Below are 18,752 nucleotides of genomic sequence, written 5' to 3'. Positions count from 1 at the left end.
AAAATAGAAATCACATGAAAATCCCACTCATTTAGATTATCTTTACCTTCATTGGTCAAGAATGAATAAATCTATAATTAAAGGAACATTGCAAGCTGAAAAGTTCCAAGGTAATATCAACCCAGTAGCATTTGGAAATGTCCTAGGAAAAGAATTACAGTACATACACATGTTCCCAGAGAGAAATCTCTTGGTAAAATACAAATAAAGACACCTCACAGATAGGTGACGAGGGACACAACTTGTCCGCTGTCATTAAAGTAAAACAGTTACCTCTGAAGTGGTATGCTAGTTTCCACCTTAATAAAACAAAATTATATATATTTCGCCAAAAATCAGTTTCATGGCTATAGAATTATTATTGTTACATGCTCAATCAGCCGCTCAAGAGAAAGTTCCTTCTAGCACTACCCATACTGCTGTTGGAAGTGACCAATTCTGTAAGCCTGATAAGAAATAAGAGCGCCATAACAACAGGAATAAAAAAATCAAGCCCTTTTTAGCAACAGCAATGGGTGTAACTTTCCCTTCTTAGAAGGAACTGCCCAGTTCCATCCCAGTGGTCCAGTAGTAAGAGGTGCTTACCTGAATGTATGAGTAGTTTGCATAGGTCTTATTTCTGCATTACCTGTCATCACCTCACATGCCAGATGGTGAGAGGGTCCAAGGGCAGTACTCTCCCAGTAGGAGATATTGAACACAACTTGGATTGAAATGAGAATGATGGGTTGAGTTCCATTCAGAGATATTGATAACCATGGCATTAGACAATTAGTGAACCTTTTACATACTAAAATCCTCTTAATCGCATGAAATACTTTACTTACAATTCCCGTTACTAATTCTTCCAGATAAATAGTAATTGGACAGATGGAATGTTCCTAAATAAAGTACAATGTTTAATACAAAGAGCTGAATCAAATATAAATAACTCACAATCCTAAAAGATCAACAAAAGTACAAAGCTATATGAAAAACATAGGCTTCTCGAGTTGCAAACTGGATGTCAAAGGACAAGGGTTATTACACAGCCCATAATTATGACACTCCGCATTGCTACCCAAAAGGTAGTCCAATCTAAGACTATAGGTGCCAACTGAAACTAAAAGAACATTGAAATACCCTAACTGAAGAGCACAATGAATTAATCTATGAATATAACTAAGTATCCTGAAAACTAAGTGTGTTAATACTTTTCAAAATAAAAAAGAACTTAAATTGGAATATTAGAAGGCCATAGGATAGAGTATCCTCAAAAGAATAAGAGGACTCATATATTCTCACTTGGTAAACACCAAAACAAAATTTTAGGGCAAACACCAAGGCGTGTTCTGGTGACCAGACACTGTCCTTTTAGGATTATGGTTGTAGCGTTTCACAAAATTCTAACGACAAATCTCTTTCCCAAGTCCTCCTTGAGATGAACTTGTAATCTCTATTGAAATGGTAGATGAAACTCCTCTACTAAGGGCAAGAGCAATCTCAAATCCACACCCGCAGGATACTAGGTAAAGAAAATAACTAATGCCTTGCCCTCTGTGTATTGAGTCACCAAACAACCATGGGCATGCGGGCTTGCAGCATACAAAAAAAAATTTCACTACACGGGTATCTTAAGACATCCTGTTATGAAAGCTTCAACTTATAGAACAAATCCAAATTAATATACTGTATAATACTGCTTTCGTCAATCACTAGAAGAGCTGATCAAATAGACCTAGGAAGGCTTCATGAGATGTAAAAGCAAATGGAATGAATATTACCCAACCAATAACCTCTTAACAGTAATTGGCAGACCTCAGACTGAATTTAATATTACGCCAAAAACATCCAATGGATTCATATATACTGTACTTTAGATATTAAATTATACTGTACATACATATACCAAGGCACTTTCCCCAATTTTGGGGGGTAGCCGACATCAACAAATGAAACAAAAACAAAAAGGGGACCTCTACTCTCTACGTTCCTCCCAGCCTGACAAGGGACTCAACCGAGTTCAGCTGGTACTGCTAGGGTGCCACAGCCCACCCTCCCCCGTTATCCACCATAGATGAAGCCCCCTGTGGCTGCGAAGGCATAAAAACAATTAGAATAGCGCCGTTAATCCTGCGTGTCGTAAGAGGCGACTAAAAGGGACGGGACGAGGGGGCTGGGAACCCCCTCTCCTGTATCTACAATCCTGTGAGACATCGACAAAGAGAAATTATACTGTACTACTACATTATTCGTATGAATCAAGTTTTGTAAAATTAGGCTAACATTGCTACAATACCACCCCAGATAAATAAGGACTAGAAGTAGTCTAAGTGCTATTTAAACCCAACCTTAAACAAGCACCAATTAAAATTCCTGAGTTGATGTATATAAATTTCATTTCATCAAATTTAATTTCCTCATAAACAACATACACTTACAATAGGCGCTACCATGATACCTCACTTTTAAGGAGGCTTAGCAGGTTCAGGGTATATTTTTAGGAAAATCATATTACCCTTGTATACTTTATCATGGCAAATTGGCTCATTTTAACATCAGATAAAATAACATTGCTTCAAACTTGTACGGCATTAATAATAAGGTCAGTACTGGGTAGAATACAACCATACAGTATTTTAGCAGATAAAAAGCAATATTTCTATACGTAAATGATAAAAGCCTCACCTAATTTCAATTTCTTGCTCTTTCTACCAGTGACTATAGAATAATCATCTTATTTTTCACACTAAATATGAAAGGTTATAATGACACTCGTATTGCACTATGAAATTCACTGGGATAGTGAAGTAGGTTTAAGCCTAATATACAGTATTGTTATATTGGGTATTGGATTTTTTTCTTTAAAATATATTTCTGTACAAAAAATGCACTTGAAAAAACACAAAGATTTTAATGCATTTGGAAATACCTGTTTAATCATCAAAATGGGTATTAAAATTTTTACATTTGCAGTTTAGTGGAATCGCCAACTTCAACTAAAGTAGAGCATAGAATTTACCTCTATTAAACATGAAACTATAAACTCAAGAGAAATGATACTTCAAGCTATAATTTGGCTCCTAGGTGAAAATAAGGAAGCCGTTTATAAAATGTTTAGGCATAGTTTTACGGCTACAGTCCTTCTCAACCCCAAGTGACGACTAAAGAGGCAACACAATCTACATTTGTCATGAGTAAAATAATATTTCATACATTTCTCATTTTCACTCAAATCCCTTTAACAATACACATTTTACATTAAAATATAGTTTAAAAATATTAAAATACTTAGGAGTGACTCAATAACACTCACACCCCTTTCCCTTTAGAAATGCTGGATCACTCTCCCAATAACACTAATGAATTACAGACAAGTTCAGTTATACTGAATAAACAGGCAAAACCTTATTGTCCTTATAACGTAATTTAAGATGACAACCAAGTCATTTCTGGACTCGCATAAGGTTGGTAAAATTTTCCCTAAAAGCAGTTCTCACACGCATGCAATCACATGACGCGTCACTTTCATTACTGAAATCCCAGTCTGACCACCCTTGCATTCAAATCTTCTCAAACTACATGCACCATCTCAAACACAGTACTTGGTATGCAGTTGAATCTAACAGTTTTTCAGCCTCTTTCAAAGTATTTGCCTAGTAAAGAAAACCTAGATCTCATCTGCCTATCAGCACTGGATTTGGTAGTTAGGGGTTTTAGTAAAAAGGTAAGGGTCCCCTAACCAAGTAGAAGAGCTCGAGTTGGAAGGTGATCAAGACCCCACGGAGGAGGCTAGTTTACCCCCATGGGCCCTTGGAAGAGACCTTGGTTTCCTGCATAAGGCAACCTTTGGCAGCTTACCCTGAAGTTAGCCAGCTAGCTAATTCAGCATGAATTAAAGCTTCTGCTAGGCAGGCTACCATCCCTCGAGGGTTTGGTTAGCTGTGTCTCCTGTGGACATCTTAATTATAGCCAAAATAGTTGAGGCCTCAATTTGCTCCCTTTATGGTGGCCCATTCATGGTACTTCCATTCCCTTAAGTTTCTGTGTTCCTCCTGCTAGGTAGGTTCCTCTTCTCCTGACCCAAGTCTTCCTGGCTTGGTGATGGGACAGGAATCAATGGTGGAGACTAAGTAAGAAACCCTCAGCAATCAAGCACGGGATGTGCTTGCTGGCGGTCAAGTACGGGACATGCTTGCTGGCGTGAATTGAATATTTTTCACTCTAGAGGCTTCAATATTCCCTTCGATGATGTGGAATTTGATAACTATGCTACATTTCCTCAATCAGGTTGGTGTATCAAGGATCTATCCCCTAGAACTTGCCCCCAGCTAAATGAAAAAAAAGAGAGGCTTTACTGTTGATGCGCAAGACAGCTCTTGATAAACTAGCAGGATCAATCTCAGATGTTGGAAGGATGTCTCTCAATCACAGTCTCGTATATTCATCCGTGGTTGGGATGACAGTGCCAGGCCAGAAGACTTCCATTCTGGCCAAAATGGTAGAGATGGGTTTGGGATCTATGAGGGATATGTTGCTAAAAGGAGATTCCTCCTTAGTAAAGAATTCATCCCCTTCTTAGGGGTCTACCCAAAAGAATGAGAGATTCGAGAGGTCTTTCTCCAAAAGAAATGGGAAGCTCATGTGGGCATATCCTAATTAAGAGATGGTTTTTCATCCATCCCAGAATATCTTAGAACAGCTGAGTTTGGTACCAGGTCAACACTCCATAATCTGGTGTCAGTCATGTCTTCTCTGGAAATTTGTGTTGTCAGGGGATATCGGATTACCAATGCAGCGCTGGAAAAGTAGAATTCTATCGAAAAAAAATTTGAGAAAAGACGCCACATTTTGACAGATTTCAATACGGAGATTGTAGAAGTCTTAGAGTTCCTCTACAACAACTATCTATATTAATCCCTTTTTCCCCATTCCTTAATGGATAAAGCTAAGGCTTACACCCATGAAACTAATACCTCACCTCCATAGATGTGAAAGAAATAGAATTATAAAAAATTTCTTATCTTTATACTTGCCTGATATTCATATTGCTTCTCCTCCAGAAGCTTGGATTAATCAACACTTGCCTCATGAAATATTTAAAAATCTTAATACTTTTCCATTTTCTTCCCCTTCAATAAATACATGCCCTAGTAAATTAGGGATATTCTAGAGGTACGTGATGAAGAGTCCAGAATTGCCGCGCCAGATGCTCTTTGTCGCTTCAGTTTCAAAGTCAAATTTATCATCCCTATCCTCTTGATGCTATGAGTCAGTGGGGAGGAGGGTGGCATGATATGAACATCAGGGGAGTACAGAAATAAGAAATTTTAATACTGGACTACTTTTGCTTATTTCTATGAACACCCCTGATGTTCATATTGCTAACTCCCACAAACTGTTGGAGGTGGGATACCATTGAAGGAAAGAAATAAGATAATAATTTTAAGTAAACGTGATATATTATGGTTAAGATTTACCAACCTTATCTAGATTACCTTCAATAAACCACAGAGAGAGAGAGAGAGAGAGAGAGAGAGAGAGAGAGAGAGAGAGAGAGAGAGAGAGAGACTTGTCATTTTTATATAAAACATATTTCCCGACAAGATTACCATAAACTTTGGTTCCAGTATCATTTACTATTTTTGGATGGAAGAAAAAGTGATCTTATTGTGGAAAAAATTCTAATTGGTGTATCTGGTTCTTATTGTGTTAGATCTAACTGTTGCTGAAATACCTAAAAATGTTATTTTGATAATAAAATAAATTTTTGAATATACTTACCCGGTGATTATAATAGCTGCAACTCTGTTGCTCGACAGAAAAACTCTACGGAAAAATTCGCCAGCGATCGCTACACAGGTAGGGGGTGTACTCAACAGCGCCATCTGTCGTTCAGATACCCAGTACTCATTGTAAACAAAGAACTCAATTTTCTCCTCGGTCCACTGTGTCTCTATTGGGGAGGAAGGGAGGGTCCTTTAATTTATAATCATCGGGTAAGTATATTCAAAAATTTATTTTATTATCAAAATAACATTTTTCAATATTTAACTTAGCCGGTGATTATAATAGCTGATTCACACCCAGGGGGGTGGGTAGAGACCAGCAAAATATGTTTACATCATATGAGCTAAGAATTTTTATTTCATTTTAGAAGTTATCAAAATAACTAAACAAAATAAATAGGTACCTGGTAAGGAAGTCGACTTGAACAATTACTCTGCCTTTTTAAGTACGTCTTCCTTACGGAGCCTCGCGATCCTCTTAGGATGCTGAGCGACCCCTAGGAGCTGAAGTATCAAGGGTTGCAACCCATACAACAGGACCTCATCAAAACCTCTAATCTAGGCGCTTCTCAAGAAATGACTTTGACCACCCGCCAAATCAACTAGGATGTGTAAGGCTTCTTAGCCTTCCGGACAACCCAAAAACAACAATAAAAACATTTCAAGAGAAAGATTAAAAAGGTTATGGAATTAGGGAATTGTAGTGGTTGAGCCCTCACCCACTACTGCACTCGCTGCTACGAATGGTCCCAGAGTGTAGCAGTTCTCGTAAAGAGACTGGACATCCTTAAGATAAAAAGACGCGAACACTGACTTGCTTTTCCAATAGGTTGCGTCGATTATACTTCGCAGAGATCTATTTTGTTTAAAGGCCACGGAAGTTGCGACAGCTCTAACTTCGTGTGTCCTTACCTTCAGCAAAGCTTGGTCTTCCTCATTCAGATGGGAATGAGCTTCTCGTATTAACAGTCTGATAAAATAGGATAAAGCATTCTTTGACATAGGCAAAGATGGTTTCTTAACTGAACACCATAAAGCTTCAGACGGGCCTCGTAAAGGTTTAGTTCGTTTTAAATAGAACTTAAGAGCTCTTAGAGGGCATAAGACTCTTTCTAGTTCATTTCCAACCATACGATAAGCTTGGAATATCGAACGATTTTGGCCAAGGTCGAGAAGGCAGCTCGTTTTTGGCTAGAAAACCAAGTTGTAGAGAACATGTAGCCGTTTCAGATGAGAATCCGATGTTCTTGCTGAAGGCATGAATCTCACTGACTCTTTTAGCTGTGGCTAAGCATACCAGGAAAAGTGTCTTTAAGGTGAGATCTTTCAGGGAGGCTGATTGTACCGGCTCGAACCTGTCTGACATAAGGAATCTTAGTACCACGTCTAAATTCCAACCAGGTGTAACCAAACGACGCTCCTTCGTGGTCTCAAAAGACTTAAGGAGGTCCTGTAGATCTTTATTGTTGGAAAGATCTAAGCCTCTGTGACGGAAGACTGATGCCAACATGCTTCTGTAACCCTTGATAGTGGGAGCTGAAAGAGATCGTTCTTTCCTCAGATATAAGAGGAAGTCAGCTATTTGAGTTACAGAGGTACTGGTCGAGGATACGGATACTGACTTGCACCAGTTTCGGAAGATTTCCCACTTCGATTGGTAGACTCTAAGGGTGGATGTTCTCCTTGCTCTAGCAATCGCTCTGGCTGCCTCCTTCGAAAAGCCTCTAGCTCTCGAGAGTCTTTCGATAGTCTGAAGGCAGTCAGACGAAGAGCGTGGAGGCCTTGGTGTACCTTCTTTACGTGTGGCTGACGTAGAAGGTCCACCCTTAGGGGAAGTGTTCTGGGAACGTCTACTAGCCATCGAAGTACCTCGGTGAACCATTCTCTCGCGGGCCAGAGGGGAGCAACTAGCGTCAACCTTGTCCCTTCGTGAGAGGCGAACTTCTGCAGTACCTTGTTGACAATCTTGAACGGAGGGAATGCATATAGATCTAGATGTGACCAATCTAGGAGAAAGGCATCTATATGAACTGCTGCTGGGTCCGGGATTGGTGAGCAAAATATTGGGAGCCTCTTGGTCATCGAGGTTGCGAAGAGATCTATGGTTGGCTGGCCCCAGGTGGCCCAAAGTCTCTTGCATACATCCTTGTGGAGGGTCCATTCTGTTGGAATTATTTGTCCCTTCCGACTGAGACAATCTGCCATGACATTCAAGTTGCCTTGGATGAACCTCGTTACTAGTGATATGTTTAGACCTTTTGACCAGGTGAGGAGGTCCCTTGCGATCTCGTACAACGTCAGAGAGTAGGTCCCTCCTTGCTTGGAGATGTACGCCAAAGCCGTGGTGTTGTCCGAGGTCACCTCCACCACTTTGCCTTGAAGGAGAGACCTGAAGCTTTTCCAGGCCAGACGTACTGCCAGTAGCTCCTTGCAGTTGAAATGCATTGTCCTTTGACTCGAGTTCCATATTCCCGAGCATTCCCGACCGTCTAATGTCGCACCCCAGCCTACGTTCGATGCATCCGAGAAGAGAACGTGGTTGGGAGTCTGAACAGCCAGGGGAAGACCCTCTCTTAGGTTGATATTGTCCTTTCACCAGGTCAGACAAGACTTTATCTTTTCGGAAACCGGGATCGAGACCGCTTCTAGCGTCTTGTCCTTTTTCCAGTGAAAAGCTAGATGGTATTGAAGAGGACGGAGGTGTAGTCTTCCTAGTGACACAAATTGATCCACGGATGACAGCGTCCCTACCAGACTCATCCACAGCCTGACTGAGCAGCGTTCCTTCTTCAGCATCTTCTGGATGGATAGCAGGGCTGGGGGCTGATCGTCTTGTTGTTCAGCAACGTCCTCATCAGAGGGTTCCTCATCCGAAACTGATGAGGAAACGGCAACGGAGTGGGCAACGTCTGGCTCGCTGAATCCGGTCGCACTGGTGGATGCGTGACGGAGCCGGACGCAATATCATGGAACTGCTGCACAGTCTGTGAACTGTCAACAACCATGGGTGCGCGAGGAAGCACAGCGTCAACCCGGGACTGTCTAGACCGTCTGGGTTGTGCAGTCAACACCCTACCGGGTTGCTGAGGTTGACGCACTGCGTCAAAACAAGTCACCTCTGCTGGTTGTTGAACGTCCTGAACGTCAACAACCACCTCCGAGCGTCGCTTAACGTCAACGTGCGGCTGGCAACCCACACTGGGTCGCATCGGTGGAGGAACCACCTCAACTGGCAGACGCGAGTAGGTTACCTCAGCGTCAACAGGGCGCACAACCGACCGGTTGGAAGGTTGTTGGCCAGAAGGTTCTTCTCCGCATTTAAGTCCTCTATCAAGGACGCAAGCTTGGACTGCATGTCTTGCAGCAAAGCCCATTTAGGGCCTACGGGAGCAGGTGTGGCAACAGACGGGGTTAGCGACTGAGGCGGAACCGTTTACCATCCCTGAAAGCCTTGTTATGCGTGACATAATAGTACAGCAAAACTTCAAAGGCTCGACAACAGCTGTGAAGTTGACCTGTAAACAACTTGGAGCGTCTCCTGGCTAGGCGCCAGGGAGAGTCTACCAGAATTGAGAAGTCTATCTGGGCAGAGGCATGAACTCCCAAGCCGAGAACTTCTCTCGTGTCATATCAGACTCTCGCTCTATAAACCAGTTTAAAAGAAGGGAAAGCAAAGGCTGTATCCCCCAAACTCCTCCTGGTGAAAAACCAGTCGCCTAGCCAACGTAACGCTCTCTAGGAGAGCGAGAGAGCAATAGATTAAAAACAACGGCTTCGAAGTAGCTAGGCCTAGTGTAAGCTCTGACGTTTAGGCGAACGAGGAGCAGCAGTTACAAAAAGATCCGGACGAAGATCCTTAAAAAAAATCATCATGATTTAATTAAAGTCCATAGGAGGCTAAGCAGCTTTAGGCTCCTCTCCATCTGACAGAGTCCTCAAGGGAATATCAGTAGGAGGGGGAACAGCAACTTCCTCATCTACAGGAACCTTGTCCGATAAAAGCCGAGTCTCTCACTGGTGCATTAGTAGCGGACCAGAACGCAACGTCATGTAACTGCTTGACAGTCTGTGAACTGTCAACAACTGAACTGTCAACCACAACAGGTGCGTGAGGACGCACAGCGTCCACTCGAGACTGCTTTGACTGCCTAGACTGAGCAGTCAAAACAACTCTAGAATGCGGAGGTTGACGCACAGCGTCAAAACAAGTCAACTCCGATTGTTAGTGAACGTCTTGAACGTCAACAGGAGCATCAGCCAGTGGCCTAACGTCCAAATGCGGCTGAAAAACCACACGAGACCGCATCGAGTGTGGTTCTAAACCACCTGACTGACGTGACTAAGCTACGCCAACGTCAACAGTAAGCACAAAGGAACGTTAGGTTGGCTGAAAGCCAGGATATCGATGAGATAAACGGCTAGACTCAACGGACTAATCGGCAGAATAGTCTTCCATAAGGGAGGCAAGCATATACTGCATGTTTTGCCATACAACCCCTTAAGGATCAACGGAAATGGTTGTGGTAATAGACGAGGGTAACGTCTGTGACCGCAACACTTTCCCTACAAAAAAAGACTCTCGGAGTCTGTGTTACGCTTTTGTTAGGCGGCGAGCAGTTATCCGATGACTGCATAGGGTCAGAGCTGTCCTAATGGCTGTAACCAGGACGCTGGACCTGTCCTGAAAGGACTGACTTTCGCTTAAGGGCTTCGAAACCTTGTGACAGGTTTCTTATGCGAAAAGCCTACGGATGGCGAGGAGAAACAACGTCTCTCTCGTCTTATGGTAGGGGAGATCTTGGTAAGATACACCCGATACCATAGAGGGAAAACGTCTGTTCGTTGGTCAAGGCCTCTCGAACCCATAAGTCGTTTGACATTACTTCTCCCCTGGGCTTGGGAGCTTGTAAGAGGTCCCGGACTAGGTGAACGACAGGCACGAACAGACAAACCCTCGGACGCAACACTGTAACACTTTGCGCCTCGGACGCAACACTGTAACACTTTGCGCCTCGGACGCAACACTGTAACACTTTGCGCCTCGGACGCAACACTGTAACACTTTGCGCCTCGGACGCAACACTGTAACACTTTGCGCATATCACTTTATCACTTCGATTTTCTGTTTTGCACTTATTTCTACCTGAAACACGCAATTCTACCCTTCATTAAAAGGTAGTAATTGCGAAATTAGTCGTATAATGCAAGCTCATAATACCAGCAAAAAACAGAAAACATATTTTAAGATAAAAAGAAAAATCAGTGGCTGGGAAAGAGACTAAACACTAGTTCATATAACTACGTTTTCAATCTCTCACCGCACATAGCCTGGGGACGAGAATAAAAACCTAAAAACGTTTTATCCTTCCTTCCCGTACAGCGACTAGGGACGTGAGTAACACGAGAACAACGTTACCCGCTTGAACGGAACGTTTTCTCTCCTCTCTCTCCCTCCGTCTCTATCTCTCTCTCTCTTTCTCTCTTGATTTCGCACCTAAGAGAAGAGCCCAATTATATATCGTCAAAAAAAACATGTTATTTGACTAAAGGAAAAAACTGAAAGGTTTTTCAAATAAAAAGTTCCTTTAAATTAGAATTTAAAACATTTAAGCTAAGAAAGAATGAACAAAACGTCAGAATCGATTTACTCTTACTGCAAAGTGAAACCGTGATACACTCTCTTTCTATCGTAACGATAGAGCGCATGTTGAACGTCCTGAACGTCAACAACTGCGAAGCATAAAAAACTAAACGTTAGTTCATCTTTGAAAACAGTACGAAGACTATCAAAGAAATTCTTTCATAAAATATTACATTTAAAAAGTTTTAAATCCTTAGCTCTTTAAAAGCTAAAGATGATATAAAGGGCTCAACGTTGATTAACTTCGGTTTCCAAGTTAGGACCGCCTACTATCAGGAAAGGTCTATATAAACAAAGCATTAAAATTTATTTTAATATGTTTATGAAAAATGGAAAGTTAATCGAAGAGGCCTAATAAAGGCGGAGAGATATAAAATATATAGAGGAAAATCTATAAAGTGATAAGATAATTACTAAAAGCCTAAACACACTTCCGTCTAAGGGAAGGGTCGGCCATTTAAAAGTGAAAGAAAGTCCATACTCTCTTTGTCACCATAATTAAATCTATCCAAAACGAGTTCAAGTTTTAAGATGAAGATAAAACACCTGCATAGCGAAAGCTCAAAACTAGAATAGTGTACTTCACCAAATAGTTGTGAAAACAAATCCAGTTAGCAACAGCGAATTAGTAGGTCTTGCCGGTAGCCCGACAGAGAGAAAATTGGGTTCTTTGTTTACAATGAGTACTGGGTATCTGAACGACAGATGGCGCTGTTGAGTACACCCCCTACCTGTGTAGCGATCGCTGGCGAATTTTTCCGTAGAGTTTTTCTGTCGAGCAACAGAGTTGCAGCTATTATAATCACCAGCTAAGTTAAATATTGAAAACAAAATATTAATACTAATCTCTATATAAAAATGTCCTAAAATTTCAGTTACTATTTTAAATAAAAGGAGGTATACTGCATGTATGACACATACATACATACATATACCAAGGCACATCCCCCAATTTTGGGGGTTAGCCGATATAAAAAAAATGAAACAAACACAAAAAGGGGACCTGTACTCTCTATGTTCCTCCCAGACTGACAAGGGACTCAACCGAGTTCAGCTGGTACTGCTAGGGTGCCACAGCCCACCCTCCCCCGTTATCCACCACAGATGAAGCTATATAATGCTGAATCCCCAACTGCTGCTACCTCCGTGGTCATCTAAGGCACCGGAGGAAGCAGCACAGCCTACCGGAACTGCGTCACAATCACTCGCCATTCATTCCTATTTCTAGCACGCTCTCTTGCCTCTCTCACATCTATCCTCCTATCACCCAGAGCTGTCTTCACTCCATCCATGTATGACAAACATTAATGATCATAATACTATACTGACTATAACGATAATAACAACCGTATATTACAATACTGAGAATACTGTAATAATAAAATAAAAGTGAAATAGATGGAAATGCATTTTTATAGCCACTAACTCAGGAACTTTAATATCAATAGAAGTAAATCACGAATCAACCAATTCAATTCACAAATCAACCAATACAGTGCACAACTATATAAAGTATATGCCTTTCTTTCTTTACCATTTCCTCTAGTCGTCTGTGGGAAAACGACATAGACCGAGTCATTCTTGCTGTGGCAAGGAGTATGGCCTGTAAATTTTTAGTGACAAAAGTAATTATCTACTTGAATAGAAAAAATATAAATATAACCTGTTGCTGATAAACACCTTGAAACTACTGTATTATTACTTACGTTTGTATTTCTTGAAGAAAATGTGTCCTTTCATCACTTATATACGCATTTCTTGAAGAATATCTATTCAACGCTAGACTTCCTTATTTAGGAAATGTCTAAATCAACCAGTTATCACAAGCAACCTTGTGAAATACCTGTTTAGTTCTACATATAGTATATGAAATAAGTTTATTCCATAACTCAAAATTAATTATTTATAGTACAGTATGTGTAAATATTAATAAGTTTTTAAATCAAGCAATTTTTCATGATATAATTTATTTCAATACTTGGCCGATATTCATGTTATTTGCTCAACAACAGAAAAAGGGCAAGACAGATTTTCTTGGATTTTAACTAGCTGGTCTGCCTGTTTACACCTTTTCACCACCAGGTGTGGATTATTACAAATTTTCTTTACAGAGAAGTATATCTTAAAACATCTAACTAACCCAGAGTAACCTACTCATAGATTAGATTCCTAAAAAGAGATAAGAGACCTCTCTTACCATAATGCAGAGACAACTGTACAGTATATCAAAATAGACATCAGCAGATGTAAGTTTTCCCCAAAATAACAGCACAGCCAATGGAAAGTTAAGAATTAATGGGCATAGAGTGAACTTGGCTGCCTCTGCCAAGTTACCAGTTTTATTGATACCTGATGGTAACCCTGGGTTTATGGCATACAAATTATTGGGCACAATCCTATTCATAAAAGGGAGGTTGCAACAATAAATAATACAGATAGTATCAGACTAAAATGTGATAATCTAAATATCTAACCAATTTCCTTAACATAAAATGTTCTGCTGTATAGTAGCTTGAACCTAAAGGGAATTAAAGGAGAAAACTGGAAGCATGAAAAAGAAACAGGAATGGGTGAAGTTTTGGAGTAAGATGATGAGAGGGAGAGAGAAAAGGAACACAGACTGGAACCTGATCATCTGAAAAGTCACATCTCTTATGGGCTTTACCACTAACTCTCCTATCTTCATACAGGTACTTCTCATTATGACAATCACTTAGCAAAAATTGTCTCGGTTCTGGAATAATTGTTCAACAACCAGACCAAAGTAAAAAACAGAAGACGATTATCAACAAATGCTAACGATCCACACTCAGTGATGAGAAGGATTAAACAAGCAGATGGGCTGAATTAAAATCAAGGAAAAACTAAGTTTCTGCTTTTTCTTGTCATTAAGCTCATGCTTGAAACAAGAGCATAGGATTATTTCAAATGTTCAATTCAAATATCTTATTTATAATTAAAAAGTAGAAACACAAAAATTTTAAAGATTATTTATATCTCATCTTTTAAGGAAAACTATTCTTAATTTAGAGCTTTCTGTCTCAACAAAACACAGGGCAATACAAACCAATACTGTGGATTTCATAGGGATAACATTTTGTTAATCTTTTCAAGAATATTCAACATAGAATTATTTTCTAAAGCCAAAATAATTTAATTCTCACAGCAAAATATTAAATTTTTAATATTTTCTTTTATTTTTCATTCATTAATAATACACTTGTGCAAAATCATTTAATACGTCAGTTAGCAAAAAACTGGGAAATGAAAATGAGAGAGATTTTGGATTAAAAAAAAAAAAAAAAGCTCTTCCATAATCTTGCCAAATCTAACAAATGGCAGATACACATGACATTGACATCTAACATAATACTAGAATATACAGTAGGGTCCCGAATTAAGCGTGTTCGAATTACACGATTCCCCTTTTCCGCGATCGCTATTTTTCAAAAATAAATTTTCTGTATCCGCGAGGCTGTTCAAAGTTCGCGAGTCAAGCACTACAAAATGTATCAAATCTATTGTCATTTTAAGTATATTGGTAGCCCTAAATACGGTGATTTATAATAAATGTTACAAAACAATATTAACATTACATTTCATTAACATAATTTCATAATGAATAGCCTATTTAAGGATAAAATTCCACTTCAACAATGAAATCAACTGTTAACTGTGCGAGTCCAGCTGACAAAATGTAAACAGAAATGTGGTTACGTTCTCGGCAATCTTTATCTTTCTCCAACCTTACGATAATTGTAATGGTAGTGTTAATGATGGTATATTAAAGCATTATTTTTGTTTAGTACAGTATATATTAAAGCATTATTTTTGTTTAGTACAGTATATTTAAAAGCCTTATTTTTCCCTCTGGGCGTTCAAGGTTTTCACGAGTAGACTGGGTTCGTTTATCGGCAGTGAATAGCTTAAACTTCAGTAACGAGTCGTCAATATTTTGTCATATTTTAAACAGTATACATTTGATTTGCAAACATTGGTTTTGTAGAGTAGACGGTAAAATAAAATCTAGAGAGAGAGAGAGAGAGAGAGAGAGAGATTTGATGGCAGAAATCTCTCTCTCTCTCTCTCTCTCTCTCTCTCTCTCTCTCTCTCTCTCTCTCTCTCTCTCTCTCTCTCCGTAAAAAATAAAACCATAGTTCACATATGGCAACTTGAGTTTAAGAATGAAATTAACATGAATATTGTTAGTTGTGGCGATCAATTCCTCGCTTCAGGGGGTACACGAAACAAAAACACGACATTCAATTACAACAGCTGATTCTCTCTCTCTCTCTCTCTCTCTCTCTCTCTCTCTCTCTCTCTCTCTCTCTCTCTCTCTCGTTATACAATACTTACAAATAGATGAAGAAATCAAAATCGGTTTTCTTGAAGTGTCAATTAAATACAAAACGAAAAAATTATACCGTGTATACATCAATTTCAATCATAGCTTAAAATACGGTAACCGATTTCGTCCGCAAACCACTATGTTTTAGGAAACGCCATTCTATTCCAGAAAATTTTTACTCTTTAAATGTCAATTGCGCTGTAATAAAACATGTACTTATGTTGTTAAATTTCGGGTGTGTTTTAAAAATCGAGTATTGCTAAATTATTTTTGTTTTACTTTTGGCTGTGATCACATCAGCTGATGTCTAGCTTCCGCGCGAATACAATAACAAAGAATTGTTTACACCATTTCTTAACTTATTCAAACCATCTATACAGTTAATATTATATAAACACCAATGTGTTATAACCTATCATATTTATTGTTTAGTACAGTACTTTAAAACCATCTCTCTCTCTCTCTCTCTCTCTCTCTCTCTCTCTCTCTCTCTCTCTCTCTCTCTCTCACATCGAACGTTATAGCGGTAACCTAATTGTTCGGTGACTTTAAAAACTTTCTCTCTCTCTCTCTCTCTCTCTCTCTCTCTCTCTCTCTCTCTCTCTCTCTCTCTCTCTCTCACATCGAACGTTATAGCGGTAACCTAATTGTTCGGTGACTTTAAAAATAGGCCTAGTACTTTCTTCTTTTACCTTTTTTGCATATGGATCCATAATTGAGGTGGGTACAAGTTGACTTATAACTGAAGTTAGGAAAAGTTTTTGGATATGGAAAGGACAATTATCTTTCGTAACAGTTTAGAATTATCGTAAGTTATCACTCTGTCATTAGCGGCAGTTTGCTATTGTGGATTAAACGCATAAGGAAAAAAAATTTCCAGCTTTGCTACAAATTTAGGAATTTATATGGATACGGTAAGTAAAATATTTGTAATAACATAATGTTTACTAAATGTTTGTAATATCATTAGTTATGACTTAGATCATGTGTGTTTAATGCATTCGTTTGTTTATTATGATCGAAGATGGAGCGTAAACAAATGGAAGGTTTCCGTTTCAGGCGGCATCATAAAGAAAAACATTTCATAAATGGCATTCATTTCATTTATTTGAAAGTTCTAATAAAAAATAATTAGAACATTGGTAATAACAAATTCAACATATAATCTATACTTGGTAAAATTGCTGTCAATTCAAAAACACAGATGTATAAATGCGTCTGTTTCTTCGTTGTGATCAGAGATAAACGTAAACAAAACATTGGTTGTCGTTTTCCATTGTGCTTTTTAGCGTGTTTAGGAAACGCATGATATAAAATCGCCTTTATTTTGATAATTCTGGATTTTCAATCATACAACAAGCTAGTCTATAGAGTGATGGTTTTGCTATTCACCAGTTGTATTATACAATAGATATGACAAACATTAAAATTTGTCTGTATTTTGGGTTGTGTTATAACGGGAAATATATGGTGTTTACACCTATCCTGGTTGTAATTTTAACCATTTTTCAAGTTATTAGAACTTTAAAGTATATTAAATGTTTTATTTATTTACAAGAACAATTTGATATTATAAAGAAATACAGTATAGTACAAAGAAAGTATTGGAAATGGGTAGTAAACACATTTGAATAGGCAAATTGCTGGTTGCCATGGCCGCAATGGAATTATTTCTGTTGTGTGTTTCGAAATTCGCGATTTTCCATTTACACGAGGTCATTAATCGACCAAATTCTCGCATAATTCGGGACCCTACTGTACATTTAAAAAAAATTAAGTTCCAAAAGAAAAAAAAGCTATTGACGTACACCCTAAGAAACAATTTTCATGTCACAGACCCATCATATAAACTAAGTACAGTACAGTATCAGAAGGTAGTGGGTTATAACTCAAATTGGAAGAAGTTTCAATTTTTGTCTCAAAATTAAACAATGTAAAATCAAGGGTAAAGATCGACTACTAGTAATGGAGGAAAGAGATGCATGTTTTTACAATTCCTTCCTCGCTTATCAAAAGGATGGTTTTATAATATCCAAAAAGGGTATGATGAGTGATAGCAGAAACGTTCATGCCACCACAAGAAATAATCTGATATTCATTCATTCACAAATAAATGAAAACTAAACATTCGATCAAACATATACATACATGCATTCATTCATTCACAAATAATTTAAAATCAAACATTCAATCAAACATACCTACATGGATTCACTCATTTACAAATAAATCAAAATTAAACATTTAATCAAACATATACATACATGCATTCACTCATTCACATTATGTATGCATGTATGACATTATCTAAAACTGCCCCCTATCTTGCATGATAATGAATTATTTTATATCATATTCATTTACAAGAATTAAGAGACCTTGGGCAAAATCTGATTCTGAAGCAAACTAAGTAAATTACTAGGATTTAAATGTTTGAGCACATGAAATTCTATACAACAGCTTAGAAACAAGAAATCAATATATAGTAGTTTTATTCTAATTAATATCTCAAAAAATTATGACATATAGTCAAAGCAGAATTCTTTCTTATTAATTCTATTACGCACAACAGTAGTCAATATACTTACCATTAGTGAGTAAATAAACTTAACAAAATGGATGTTTACTTCTGTTTCACCAGATTTACTTTCATAAATGCAATGTTTCATGCCATTTAAGGTGGACTTTTAATAAAAGGAGAGACAGTATACATTAGGGAGTAACACCGAAATACAACACAGATTACAAGTAGATAAGGCTGGGTGAACAGCTTATTATCCTAATGATTCAACTTGGTCAAAAGCTTTAGAATTTAGAAAAGCAAAGATGTTTTATTTACCTGATCGCTAACGCTTGCACTCCGCCTCCTAGTTGCTACCTCCTCATTAGCTAGTATCATATTCAGATTCTGCCAAAGTATGAAGATAAACAAGTGCATCAATATACTTAGCAAACATTATAAGATCCATTAAATTGTTAAAAATCTAAGTTAAGC

At 38.6% G+C, this 18,752-nt stretch overlaps 1 protein-coding gene across 5 annotated transcripts in view; it reads right to left on the bottom strand.

The window, feature by feature from the left end:
• Positions 1–18,752, bottom strand: part of gig (tuberin) — a 143,836-nt gene that overhangs the window by 32,547 nt on the left and 92,537 nt on the right. For 4 of the 5 annotated variants that reach the window (XM_068348007.1, XM_068348005.1, XM_068348008.1 and 1 more), the window contains exons 18-19: positions 18,597–18,665; positions 12,944–13,012 (exon numbers count right to left, since the gene is read on the bottom strand). In XM_068348007.1, the coding sequence (XP_068204108.1) occupies positions 12,944–13,012; positions 18,597–18,665 (138 nt within the window). The remainder of the gene's footprint in view (positions 1–12,943; positions 13,013–18,596; positions 18,666–18,752) is intronic. The other variant, XM_068348009.1, reaches the window with a different exon arrangement.

The sequence above is a fragment of the Palaemon carinicauda genome, chromosome 24 (genome assembly GCF_036898095.1).
Source record: "Palaemon carinicauda isolate YSFRI2023 chromosome 24, ASM3689809v2, whole genome shotgun sequence".
In the NCBI taxonomy this organism is placed as follows: Eukaryota; Metazoa; Arthropoda; class Malacostraca; order Decapoda; family Palaemonidae; genus Palaemon; species Palaemon carinicauda.
Note: the sequence above shows the minus strand (reverse complement) of the source record. Positions and strands in the feature narration are given on the sequence as shown.